Here is a 12,888-nt window from a genome sequence, read left to right as displayed (position 1 = left end):
ATAAAATTCTGCACCATGAAAACGAAAGATACATGTTCCACAGATAGGATGTCTTGGAACTTGTCAAATCCTTGATTGCGCTGTTGTCACAATACTCCCCATGCCAGCTGTGTCAGTCATCAGATAAACAACTTCTCATTGCTAGCAAACAGTGTGGGAGTAAAAGTGGAGGGGGGGTGCTCTGGCCCCAGAACGACTGCATTTCAATGACATTACAAACGAAAAGCATTATTGGCAAAGAATATTGTAGCACAGAAAGGCAGACTGTTGCTAGCAAGGGGGCTTGAAATAATAGCCAGACTAAGTTATCTATGATATTATATAAATTATTTATAATTTATTTCGCTTTGTGATTAGTTCAGATGCCTCTGAAGTTGTAAAGGGCTGACTACAACAGTATCACAAAGACTGCATTTGGCCTGAAAGCAGGCATTCACACCTATTTGATTTCTACAGAACAGAGTTTATCCTCCTCAGACCAAGAACAGGTTTTCCACTAAGTACAGACTGAACACTCAATCAAATATAGCTTAATATTTCATATTTATCCAAATCTTGATGACGGTGGGTTCTAAACTAAGTGCAGAACCCAAGATATTGGAGATTTTATTTCCAGTATGCTTTGGCTAAAACATGAGTTCTGCATAGCTACACATTTCTCATTTACTTTCACCCTCACGGCATAGCAGGATTAGTCTCTGAGAAAAATCTTACTCCGCTTTTCATTAGATTTGGCTCATATGGGACTTCCACAAACTTTAAATGATTTAAATCTAGAGTGAAAAACTGGAAGAATTTCACATAATCCTGAAGGAAAAAAGGTACAATCCCCCCCAACCCAAACATACAGAGCTTATTTTAGAGCTCATGTGCGAGCTACATTACTCCTGAGTATCCTTCTAAGTTACCACAGCCTCTTCAAGCAATCTGCTTGATACAGTGTCGAGCAAACCAAACATCCCACACTCGTGTCAATAAAATCTTTACAGTCCTTCTCATTTCTCTTTGTATGAAAGGCAGACTCCACACTCTCAGTAGTTCGGGCAAATCCTGGTGAGTACCTTACCAGAATGTCTCCAGGACTCTGCCCTCAGCACCCTGCTGACACCAGTCCCAGTTACTACTTCATAACCACACACACTTCACTTCTCATCGTGCCCCCGCCACTGGTTCTCGTCTGTCTGATTCTTTGGCTCCAGTGCAATCACTCATTCAACATCTGCATCCTCTGCATCAGCAAAGGTGAGAGAAACAAAGAAATACTGCAAGAATCACCAAGCCCAGCAGTTTTCAAATGCTTACTCTTACCTAGCTATGTTAGCGCTCCCAGTATGCTGGGCACGTTTCAGACATAGGAGAGAAAAAATACAGAATGGGCAGATGCCCAGCACACGCACTTGGAATTGCCCTGCACCAGAAACACTGCCCCACTGTGAATTACAAGGATGACTTTAAAGTATCTGGGAGAAGATTCTGGCTTGCATTTGTACCAGTACGATCTGACACCAACTTCAACAAGCAAGATTTCACCCTGTTCAGTGCCTTTTTTCAGTGCCCCTTCGTGGATGAGTAGGGTGGAGGGAAAGACAGGTCTCCTGCTGCAATGCTCCAGGCAGCCCCTGAGGCCAAATCCACCACCAATGCAGAATTTGCAGCAAACCAAACAGGGAATGCCCCTTTCACATCATGGCTGAGCCAAAACAGTGGTCCTTCAAGGTCAGCAATATAATAAACTGGCAAAAGCAGGTACACTGAGAAGGTGCCAGCTCTGCATCTTGCCAGCTATCTGTCACGCTAATGGATAGACACTTCTGCTTCCAGGATTTTCCACCCATTGCTTAACCCGCCCACAGTGAAGTCGTCACTTTATTTTAAATTAAAAGGGGAGCAAGAGGGATTGTTAAAAAGACCTAAAGAAAGCAAGGGAAAAAGGTGACATCTGAGAGCCCTGGGTCATCCTACCCCATCCAGCCTCTATCGTTGCTGCTTTGTTCCATATTTAGCTCCTGACAACTGTGCCTAGCGCAGGAACTCCCAGCTCTGTTTTTCCCTCCTCCCTCTGCTGTCTCTTCTCCCTTAGAGCCCTCAGAAATTGCTCTTTCTTTTTCCCAGTGGCCATAACCTAATACCCCTGTACTCAAGAAGATGGCAGAAAAGCAGGAGGAGCCCAGCAACACCCAGAATGGCGAACCTGACAACGCAGAAGAGGGCGAGGGAAAAAAGAAGAAGTTGAAGCGGGAAGACCTGCCACCATTTGAAATTGTGACAGGGTAAGAGGTTTAGATATAAATATGCGGGTGCAAGAGTGTGAAGTGGGGATGTTTAAAGAGCCTCAGCTCTTATGTTGGGTAATTAAAGATGGCATCTTCAGCCAGTGTGTTTCTGAGTATTCTTAAATGATGTAAGCATGGCTTTCATTATTGTGGGATTTTGTTAAAAGTTTCACCGAGTTTTCCAGAGGACAGATTCACACCAGGCTGGCAGACAAATCTGTTTTATACAAGCAGGTCTGTTCCTATAGCATTGACCAATTCCCTTACGGTGCAAGTAGTCCCACTGACTGCAACGGGATCACTTGTCTGATGGTATTGGGACAGAAGGTATTGGCCCTTGATGAGCACTGAATATTGATTTCTTGCTGTGATCAATGGCTCTTGTCTGAAAGTTTCTCTGTCTGTGGATTAGGAAAAACATCCCTGCTATGGCTGCTTTGCTTTATGGACCTAAGGGATAGATTTTTCAACAGAGCTAAAAATCTACATTGTCAAGGGCTCCACACGCACAGCTGGAACCTGACTTTCAAAAAAGTCTAACTCGCAGAAAGGCACCAAAACAGACAGTTTTGAAGACAGCAAAGCAGCAAGCAGCTCCTTCTGCTGCAGTGAGCCTGGCCTTTGAAAAAGGCAGATACAACAGAGATCTGCTAGGAAGCTGAACTCTGTCAGACATAATTGACAGCTGCAACTAGAAAAAACCCTGTGTAATCTGCTCTCGCTATGCATTTCAGAATGCTTATTGTAGTAGTAGCAAGATGCCCTGTGTAGTTCTTCCCTCTAGCCTCCCTTAGCAGTCACCAAGGCAGCGTTCCCAGCGTGTAAACAAAACCCATTATTTCTTCCAGCTGCTTGAATGTAAAGCTGAGGCCAGACTCCTAAAATCCCACTTGGAATCCTCCTGCCTGTGAGATGGTCACTGGTGAGAAAGAGTAAAAAAATTGAAAAATTTGGCTAGCATTTCTGAAAAAAATGCGTAAGGCAGGACTGCACCTATATCTGATCGCACACAATTGGGTTACATTTCTGCACAGGGGTGAAAAAACCATTTTTTTTTAAAACGTGTCTGCTCTGAAAAATCACTTCTTGGGTGGGGACTGTTCATAGGCTTTGGTCTCTGTCATGCACAATCAGAAATACTACATGTCTGCTAGAGCAGGGACTTTTAAGCAAAGCACATCCCTCTGCCAGGAACGGAGCTAAGCCACCAAAACTTGTTTATATAGGCCATTGGACCAACGACACATATAGTGACAACTTCTAGACACTTAAGACATGTACTAAGATGAACCTCAATGAGGAAACTAGGTTTTTCAGCCTTAGAGCACTGAACTTGCAAATAGAAGTGCTAAGAAATTGGGCAGTATCTTCAAGCCTCCTTGCTAACCCCAACAACCTGGATAGGAATTGGTGTGCTAATCAAGGATGACAAATACTTCCTTAGTGTCATCCTGCAATGAAGTTGTTTGTTGAAATGACAACAACGTTGCAGAATTTGACAGGCCTTTCCACTCCGGAAAGGTGGCAGCAAGCACACGAGGGATGACGTGTGCTTGCAGAGAGGGGCAACAACAGGAAAACTTCATGTGCCAAGGCCTGGGAGCGAGCCACGCTGCTGGAGCTGCACCGGGGCAGAGGTACTGGAGTAAGAGCTGCAGGTGATGCAAGGAAGCCTCAGGTTAAACTCTGTGCTACGGTATCTACACACATTAAGCTGGTACCAGCCGATTTTCACATTCCCTGGTACCAAGCAAGACAGGAGTTTTAATTCTCTGAAATGAAAGTACTCAGCCATTTGGTGAGGGACCATAGAGCCGTCAGTATGTGAGCATTTATACCGTCCACGTCACAACACTATTTGGAAAGTGCTTATCAATATCCAGCAAATTCCTGTAGGAATTATGACCAAGTCTCATCTGATTATTAGTTTATAACCAATATGCTGGCTATTAAAGGTGAGAATGAAAAAGTAAAGCAGAAATCGTAAAGGACCCTGAAAGAGTTACAGAAAAATCCAGCAATCTCTTTTTCATTTTAAGAAGTACGTTGGGTGTTTAGACTGTGCCTTGGCCTGGTACAATCACTGTGGATTTTTTCTAATTATTTACAAATTTTCAGCCAATAAAGCCAGTTATGTGAATTATGAGAAAACACATAACTGCAACTGTGGAAGCACTTAAATTCAATTACGTTGCATTTCAGTTTTAGCCCTTGGATTAGGGGCATTTTACAACACACAGCCAAGTTTTCAAGCTGTTGCTTATAGCTCTAAGGAATCTAGTTTACAAGAAAAATATTGGGAATGTAACTACTCTGTTTAAGGATATTAACCCCTTTTTTTTGTCAACATTTGGCTCAACACAGTCCTGGATAAATACAAGCCCCATCTGTGTACATTTCATGACATTTAAGTAGACACATTTATTTACACTTTCCCCAGGGTGGAAATGAGACTCCTTCTAGCAGTGATAAATCCTTGGTTCCTCTTACAGTTGATCATTACAGGCTTTCTATAATCAATGACCCCAGCATGAGTGTGTTTATTTGTGAATCACTGTTAAAGACCAAGCAAAAGGACACTGTTTTATCAGCTCAAATAACCTAAGACCATAGTATAGTCATTGAACAAATCTTTAAATCTAAGGAATACGTCCTACTAGTTTACAGCATCTTTTAGATAATCCCATTTTTTAAATTTTCTTATTAGAAGTTCTCATTCTCTTCTCTGACCCAGCATGCAACAGTGCCAGGGTCAGGCAGGGCAGCTGCTGTACTCCTCCAGCCTACCTTATTTCAGCAGACTTCAAAGCACATTATCTGTTCAGTCCAGTACCATTCTTACAGACTGAGGTTTCTGCCTCAGTTTCAATCTCCATCTCAATATGATCTAACAGATTGCAAAACACTTTGCTACCCAGGACAAATACCTCGATAAATTAGTTTGAGGAATTTAGAAAATCCCTGAAGATCAGCATTTAGTGATGATCTTCAGATAAGTAGGACAATGAAGATTTCAACTTTTACCTTCTCATACACCGCAAGTGAGCTGTGTGACCACCTGTATCCTGTCGTTGGAGCAGGTGATTATTAAAAGTATTGTGACAGTTCAGCGCCTGTAAACAATTTTTAAAAGAACCCTCTATATACATAAAACTTACCTTTAAGTCTTACGCCGAATGTGATGCCTTTACTGGAGAGGGAAATGGCAAAAACCTTCACTAATTGCAAGAAAAAACAAAAGCAGAAAAGCAACTAACCTAGTCACTAAAATATCTGATATCTGCATATTTTAATAGATTGTGAAATCACATGCAAGACAATTTTTATGTTTAACATTTATAGCAGTACAACTTCTATTATAAGAAATATGAGAATGGAACTCACAGCTCCTAGCATATTTTCTAAAATTACCTTACCTTAATATTGGAACAACAACAAAAAAAGGGTAAAACAGATAATCTTAACATTCGCACACCACCTGTTATTCAAACATGGGAAAACAGGCTTGCCAAGAATCAGTCACTTACTCAGAAACAGTCTATTCAAAGCAAGACTTGAGTTTCCAAAGAAGTTGGCTTAGTTTGTTGTAGTAGCTGACACAGCTACTTCAGGAATGTATTTTGATGCTCAATTGTTTGCAAAGAGTTTTAACCTACCCAAAGAAACAATACAATTACAATACTCTACTTTGCATCAAGTTATGAGGATCATCTGCCAAGCGTGCTGTAACTCCAAGGTGAGATCACGCAGCATACAGCATTTAAGTACATATGCAGTCTTACGGTTCATATGGTTTCTTCTTGCCCGTTTTTTTGCTGCGGAATCACTCGCTACGGGGTTTTCTGATTACTCACAGGACCAGCGACACCTTGCCCAAATCCCCACTGCTGGGAAGAGTCACATTGCAAGGACTCAGCTAAGCCCTGTCAGGACAGAAATTTACAATTCACACTTGCGCTGAAACGTCCTTCCTGCTCTGGTTTACATGGGATTAAGCAGATTCTTGCTAACAAGCACACACAGCTCATTTGTTGCCTCTGTATCCACGATCAGCAAGTTTTCCAAGCTCTCAGCCAGCTTACAGACTTGGAAAATGCCCTTATCTTTGTTTCTATTCTTTATCGGAAACTTATTAATTAAGCTGATGCATATTCCATGTTGCTAGGAGGACAGATTTAGGGGAACATCCCAGCTAATTTTAGATGGACACCAAGATGATAAACAATAAAATCCATCTAGAAGGCCTGACTAAATAAACCTCTGAGTCAACACATCCTGGAACAGATTTAAACAGTTCATCAAAACATATAGACCCAATCTCATCACTGATGTAACCGCTCTGCAGTCAAGAGAGTTAAATCAGGAATGAACTTCCATGTGACTCTGATGTGCTACATTTAAATATGTGATGTTATTTTAAAACAACTTATTGTAGCCTTACAAACTTAGCTCTGAAACAAGGCAATGGGTGGCTTATGTCGGACCCAACACAGCTGGACTTCAAAGAAATGATTAAAGAATCATTAAATCATTAACCAAAGCACCTTCATTTGAATGAATTTTTTTTTTTTTTTGTCTTGAAGAAGAGAACAGAGTACAGGGAATAAGAGACACTATGCTAAATTAGAGTCTGATAATGCTCTTTAATAAAATCAGTGGAAGTCTTGCAATCCATCTTAAAGGAATGAGACTCACTCTAGTGTGTAACTTTAAGTCATCTAGCGTAAGGGAACAGAGGTCAAAACGCTAAGAAAAGGAAATGTAAGTAGTCTTTCTGGGTAGTTTAGAAATTGTGCAAGCCAGTGCAAGTTTCCCTTATCCAAGCTTGTGCAAACTCTCAATGCAAACCAGAGAACCACAGACCAAATCATACCCTAACGGCATGATTTCTTTGCTCGTTCATCAAAATAACAGTCTGCATCCACACTACTGCTTCTCATCCCTCATTCATACACTCCCAGCTAAAACAGTAATAGCATGGAAGGCTCCAAACAAGCTTTTCTGTTTTTTAAGTCCTGTCTTGCACAGATCGCATCTTAGCAGGACTGAACAATGTAAGGGTTTAATTACATCATTTAAGAAGCAGCTGAAAACCTGCTTCGAGTAAAATTTCTAAAGGCAGACTTGTACTCTAAACCTCCACTGTCACAAATCAATGATGTGTGAAAAGAATTACGGTGCTCCTTGACTGACGGCAACAGCGGATATTCCCAGTGTAGAGACAATTCTATGAACAAAATCATTTCGACTTGTACATCTTGTTGCATTTGGAAGACTAATGGTCTTCCTCTCACAGCACAAAGTACAACTGTGCCAACCCAACTGCATCAGCTCTCACACCCTTCGGACCATTTGGCTGGTACACTGATACGCCGAGTGAAGTGGTTCATCTGTAAAATCATGCTGTTGGGAAATCCAAAACAGAAGTGGGAACTATAACTCCAGGCCTTTTACTGTGAGTCTGTGCAGCAGGCCCAAATGGACCCTAGATATTACTGTAGTATCATAAAAAATTAAATAGAGGGTGTTCTTTTATGTTTTAACTTTCTCAAAAGCCAAAAATGGCACAGGACTTTGGCAGGCAAGAAAATTCCTGGCTGTGTTAAGACCAGTATGGAACACATACATACTGAAGAGAAATTTCTGAAACTTTGTAAGTGGAATTAATATTTATGGAAAACTGTATTTAAACTTTTAAAATAACACAGCCAAAGAAGCTTCACAACAGCTACAATTTACTCCGAGTCATGTATTTAGACAGCACACTATTTCCAATTCTTTTCTAAGCAAGAAGCCATTTGCTTACAGTACGTAACGTAATATTTGCAGACAGGTATTACATGAAGAACGCCTATGTGCCTGTTCCCCAGTCTTTCTGCTCAGACATTCCCATTTCAATCCCTCCTATTTGCACAGAATATCTTGCTCTTTGGGGCTTTTCATGCGGTCCTAGAAAAGCCTTACCTATTGCACTCTACAGGAAGACATCCACTGATTTTAACATGCATCCCATCCAGCTCTGCATGAACAGCCCTTACTCCTCACCTGCAACCATCCCACATTTTCACTGCAGCCCATACCAGCACTTCCCACTAGCGAACTGAAGTACAGTCACTCATTGTTCCCACGTTACCAAGCAAGCATAACATACCAATTTTGACTCTCCACTCTTTTCCATACCACTCACCACGCCTCTGGAGACATCTTGTGAGAGGCTGCATCACAAATCGTTCTTTCCTCTCAGCAGAATGACACTTTGCCGCTTACTCCTGCAGCCTCGTTGCTCTCCCCAATTAAAATTTCCAAGAGTCTGAGATTCTCTCCTGACCTTTGCTCAGTGTACCCCCTGGAGAGGCCTGACATTATAATCTGACTATAGATGAGACAGGGATGAATAAGACACTTACTGTTTTACAAAGATTCATTACTGCCTCATTGGGAATATCAAGGTTATAGGTCCACCTATAGCTCAGATGAGAGGAGTACAACATGCCAGATGATTACTAGTGTGTAATTAATGAAGTGTTGTGTTACCACCTTTCATGATTTCACTTTGGCTTTGGCTACTCTGTGCAGTCTTCGCTCCCATCCTTTGCAGCATTTAGCAGGTCACAAGGCACCTTGTCAGCAGTATCCTTCTAGCTAAGACCCTTCGAGAACCAGTTCTAGTACTGACGTACTCCACACTTAGATGCTACAGGAGACAATGAGGACAGCCTGGTACTCTTAGCAAAGAACAGGTACTATTAGATGATGCAGCTTTCCTTTTTCACCTCCTCAGTCAGCAATGCATAAAAGCTATACACAGTATTTTAAGGGACTAATTTTAATTTCTTTAAATAAGAGCAGACTGCCTTGTTTGGGTGAAAAAGGACTGCAAACACATTACTCACTGTGATGATTCACTTTGGATTATGCTTATTTAGAAGCCTAGAATGGAAGAGGTTCACAGCAAATTCAAAAAAGTATCTGAAATTTATCAGTAGTAGCCATGACACAGTTATCAAACTTCAGTAGGAAATACACTTTTGCATAGCCAAGTTTGGTCTAATAAAATATCTGACATTAAATCTAAGTCACAACATAATCCTATCAAATATTAGTATTCAACTCATACTGGAAAACTAGAACACCTAAAAACTGCAACAAGTCACACTTGCCTCTACTCAGAGGAAATCCAAACTGCAAAAGCATTGGGGGTAAAACATTAATTAGCAATCCCAGAGATGTTATCCTAACAATTTAGGACAACAGATCCTGCAGATTAACATTGCAATGCCACTGTGAAAGGACTATGTTAATGGCCTAGAAAACAGCATAAGAACAGTTCAGTCTACACTTGCATGAAGACTGGGAAAATGCCAATGGCTGTCCCTCCTTACCAACAGTAAACATCATAGTCTCAAGAAATGCATTTCAGAAGCAAGTTCCTCTTCAAACACCTCAACGCAGATACCAGAAATTCCTAGTAAAAGTTTGATAAAATTGAGTGTAAAAGACTAGGTAGTGACAATGAGCCTGTAAGCCTCACCACAGAAAAACCAGCTGAATATCTTGCAATTTTAAATGTATTTTTATCCTCCTATTAAAAGGCATCTCCTTTTAACACATGGAGAAATATAGCCATCATAGACACAGCAACTTACCCAAGACCACACAGGAACTAAACCAATGCTATAACCCTCTATTATCTGCCTCTGAGATGCTTCTCTCCTCTCCACTCTCTGTAGGGAGCGCCTCCCAGCCATATTTTTCAAATTCCAGTTCAGGAACGTGGAATACAGCTCAGGCAGGAACAAAACCTTCCTGTGTTACGTTGTTGAGACCCAAGGCAAAGAGTCAGTGACTTCCCGGGGTTACCTGGAAGACGAGCATGCGGCTGCTCACGCAGAAATGGCTTTCTTCAACACAATTTTACCAAAGTGTGAATCCAGCCTCCGCTACAACATCACCTGGTACGTCTCCTCCAGCCCCTGCGTGACCTGTGCGGATCGGATAACTGAGACATTGAAGAAGAACAAGAACCTGCATCTGACAATCATGGTAGGACGCCTCTTCATGTGGGAAGAGCCAGAAATGCAGGCTGCTCTGAAAAAAATGAAGTCAGCTGGCTGCAAGCTGAGGATTATGAAGCCTCAAGATTTTGAGTATGTCTGGAAGAACTTTGTGGAACAGGAGGAAGGAGAGGAAGCAAAGGCTTTTGTGCCATGGGAGGACATTCAAGAGAACTTCCACTATTATGAGGAAAAGTTGGCTGAGATTTTGCAGTGAAGCTCACGTGAGTGAGGATTTCCACTTCGTCACCTATCTCCTTCTATTAGTATTACATACTCCTCTTTTCTTCAGGTTGTTAAATGCGTAACCCAGAGCCAATTTCAGTTACTGTTACCCTCATATGTACCCTGACTGGGTTCGCCTCTATCTGAATATTGATAAGAACCCTAGGCAGCACGTTACCCCTTCAAGGGTAGTAACACTACCATGGGCTCCCCCACAGCAGACACCTAATGGCTCTAGAACTTCTGTTTTTTCTCCTTAAACACCTTCAGGAATAAGGACTAAAAATGTACTAGGGTCACCAGGTGCAACAAGCATACCTCATTGGTCCCCACATGCATGATATTCAGGACACGTGGAAACACTGAGAACAATGTAGAGAAAAGGGCATTTTCCCCCACCCCCAAAGTCTAGCCCTCTAGAAAAAAAAAAAAATTACTCATCAGCTGTCATCGTAAAATTCCCTTTTTTTTTTTTTTTAAGGCGTACTCAAGGGTCACCTATTTAAGCCATAAAACATCAAAGCATTTTTAGCTTCTTACATGTCTCTTTTTCCTTCCCCAAGATCAATTCACAGAAGATCTACGAAGAGACATGACAGACTGACATCCTAGATACTCCTGCTTTCGACAGCCTTGATTCCAGAAGGATGGAGTACCAGCTTCTGGAAGACATGGCCCTGATGGACTACAAATACATATACAACACTTATCTTTGGTGTTTGGGATTTTCCGGTTTATTTTGTTCCTTCCTCCCTGCCCCAAACAAACCCATACTGCCTCTGCTGATAGGAAAAAAGGTGGCAATATACTGTGTGGTTAAAGCCTTGAATACGATGGATTGCAGTGGACCTGCAGGAATGACTACAGGCCTCGCATTCTGGGACTACTTTACAAGAAAAGATCTTAGAACAAAGCTGCCAATTAGATAAATGCATTTAGTAAACACATATTTCATAAATGTTACAAAGAAAGGGATTTAAGATGAAAAAAGGTTTTCTTCCTCTGTCCTCAATAATCAGAGCTGTTATTTACATTGGGACTAACTGGTCTATTCTAAATTACAATGGAACTACAAGTACTTGATTTCAAACATCTTCTCCCCTTGTTCAATGTTGTTTGTGATATACGACTGGGAAAAGCAAAGTGAAATAAAATTAGAAATCACTGCAAAAACGTATAGCTCTGTTTTTTCCTTCTCCTCTATTTGCAAGAGGTCCTAAATGTAATCTGACAAGGGAGACATCCTGGGACAGCCACGTATGAAATATTTTGTAGCTGAAGTGCAGCATGATGAGACGGGAGACATACTATGTTCCAAAAAAGTTTCAAGAGTACATTTAAGTGTAGGAGACAAAGAGAGAGAGAATATGGACATATCACGTCCCATATAAAACAAGGCACAGATCAAACAAGGGTCACAGGGAGCTCATCAGCTAAGAAACTGAGGCAGGTAATGTTCATTCCTCCAGTCAGTTCTTCATGTAGGTTTCTCCTGCACCATCACAAGCTGGAATGGTGCTAGACACACACGCATACAACTGCTGACTGCACCTGCCTCTTTACCTCAGTCAAACACACTAAACGCTGGCATAAATTTTCAAGGCAGGAAAAAAAAAAGTGGCAATGAAAACACCTTTGTGGAGCCACTATGGATTTCATCTCTTTGCCACTAGAATTAAAAAATAAACATAAAGAAGCGTAAGGACTAAATCAATGAGCAGTCTTGATGTCCACTCTTGATCAGCTCCACACTCCAAGCTCCTATTTGTCTTACTGAGCTTATTTTTTTTTTCCAGTTGTGTATTCAGCTACAGCAATTATCTACCAAAAACAAGTTTACAAAAGGATGGTCAACAAACAGAGAGAGTAATAACCTGAAGCTCTTAAAGACACAAACAGGACTGGCAGATCTGCATCAGCAGAGAAACCACATAATACAGATTAACCCACAGCGCTAAGAACAGAAAACAGTCCACCCATTCAACTCAGAGTGAAAACCAGTTAGGAATCCTATGTTACGGTACAAACTTCTCAACGGCCATGTCCCATCTTTCAGGTTTATTCAACATATCTGGCATTTTTCTGGGCATTCAGTATGAGAGCAGTCAAATAGATTTGACATTATGGGAGGGCAGGAAAAAACAAATGTAAAGGCAATGCGGAGTATACAATAGTTCTTCAGTACTGGAACCAAACTTCCAAAACTCAAGTGTTTACCAATGATCTGATGAATTAAGTGTCTAACTGATTTGCTTTTGTTGTTGGTGACACCAAATACCAACCTACATATATCAACTAAATTACAAACACAGTAAAAAAAAGCAGTATGTAAAACA

At 41.2% G+C, this 12,888-nt stretch overlaps 1 protein-coding gene across 1 annotated transcript; it reads left to right on the top strand.

Moving 5' to 3' along the window:
- Positions 1 to 1,908: 1,908 nt before the first annotated feature.
- On the top strand, positions 1,909 to 11,725 carry APOBEC2 (apolipoprotein B mRNA editing enzyme catalytic subunit 2). The gene is made up of 3 exons (XM_009941340.2): positions 1,909 to 2,270; positions 10,004 to 10,551; positions 11,116 to 11,725. The coding sequence occupies exons 1-2, from the start codon at positions 2,146 to 2,148 to the stop codon at positions 10,542 to 10,544; spliced, it is 666 nt and encodes a 221-aa protein (XP_009939642.1). The 5' UTR covers positions 1,909 to 2,145; the 3' UTR covers positions 10,545 to 10,551; positions 11,116 to 11,725.
- The last annotated feature ends 1,163 nt before the right edge of the window (positions 11,726 to 12,888 follow it).

The sequence above is a fragment of the Opisthocomus hoazin genome, chromosome 25 (assembly GCF_030867145.1).
Source record: "Opisthocomus hoazin isolate bOpiHoa1 chromosome 25, bOpiHoa1.hap1, whole genome shotgun sequence".
NCBI classification, from domain to species: Eukaryota; Metazoa; Chordata; class Aves; order Opisthocomiformes; family Opisthocomidae; genus Opisthocomus; species Opisthocomus hoazin.
Note: the sequence above shows the minus strand (reverse complement) of the source record. Positions and strands in the feature narration are given on the sequence as shown.

Bases quoted from the DNA above. Each gene is read 5' to 3' on its own strand.
- APOBEC2 (XM_009941340.2), top strand. From the start codon at position 2,146: ATGGCAGAAAAGCAGGAGGAGCCCAGCAACACCCAGAATGGCGAACCT. The intron at 2,271-10,003 runs GTAAGAGGTTTA...CACTCTCTGTAG, and splicing joins CCATTTGAAATTGTGACAGG to GGAGCGCCTCCCAGCCATAT.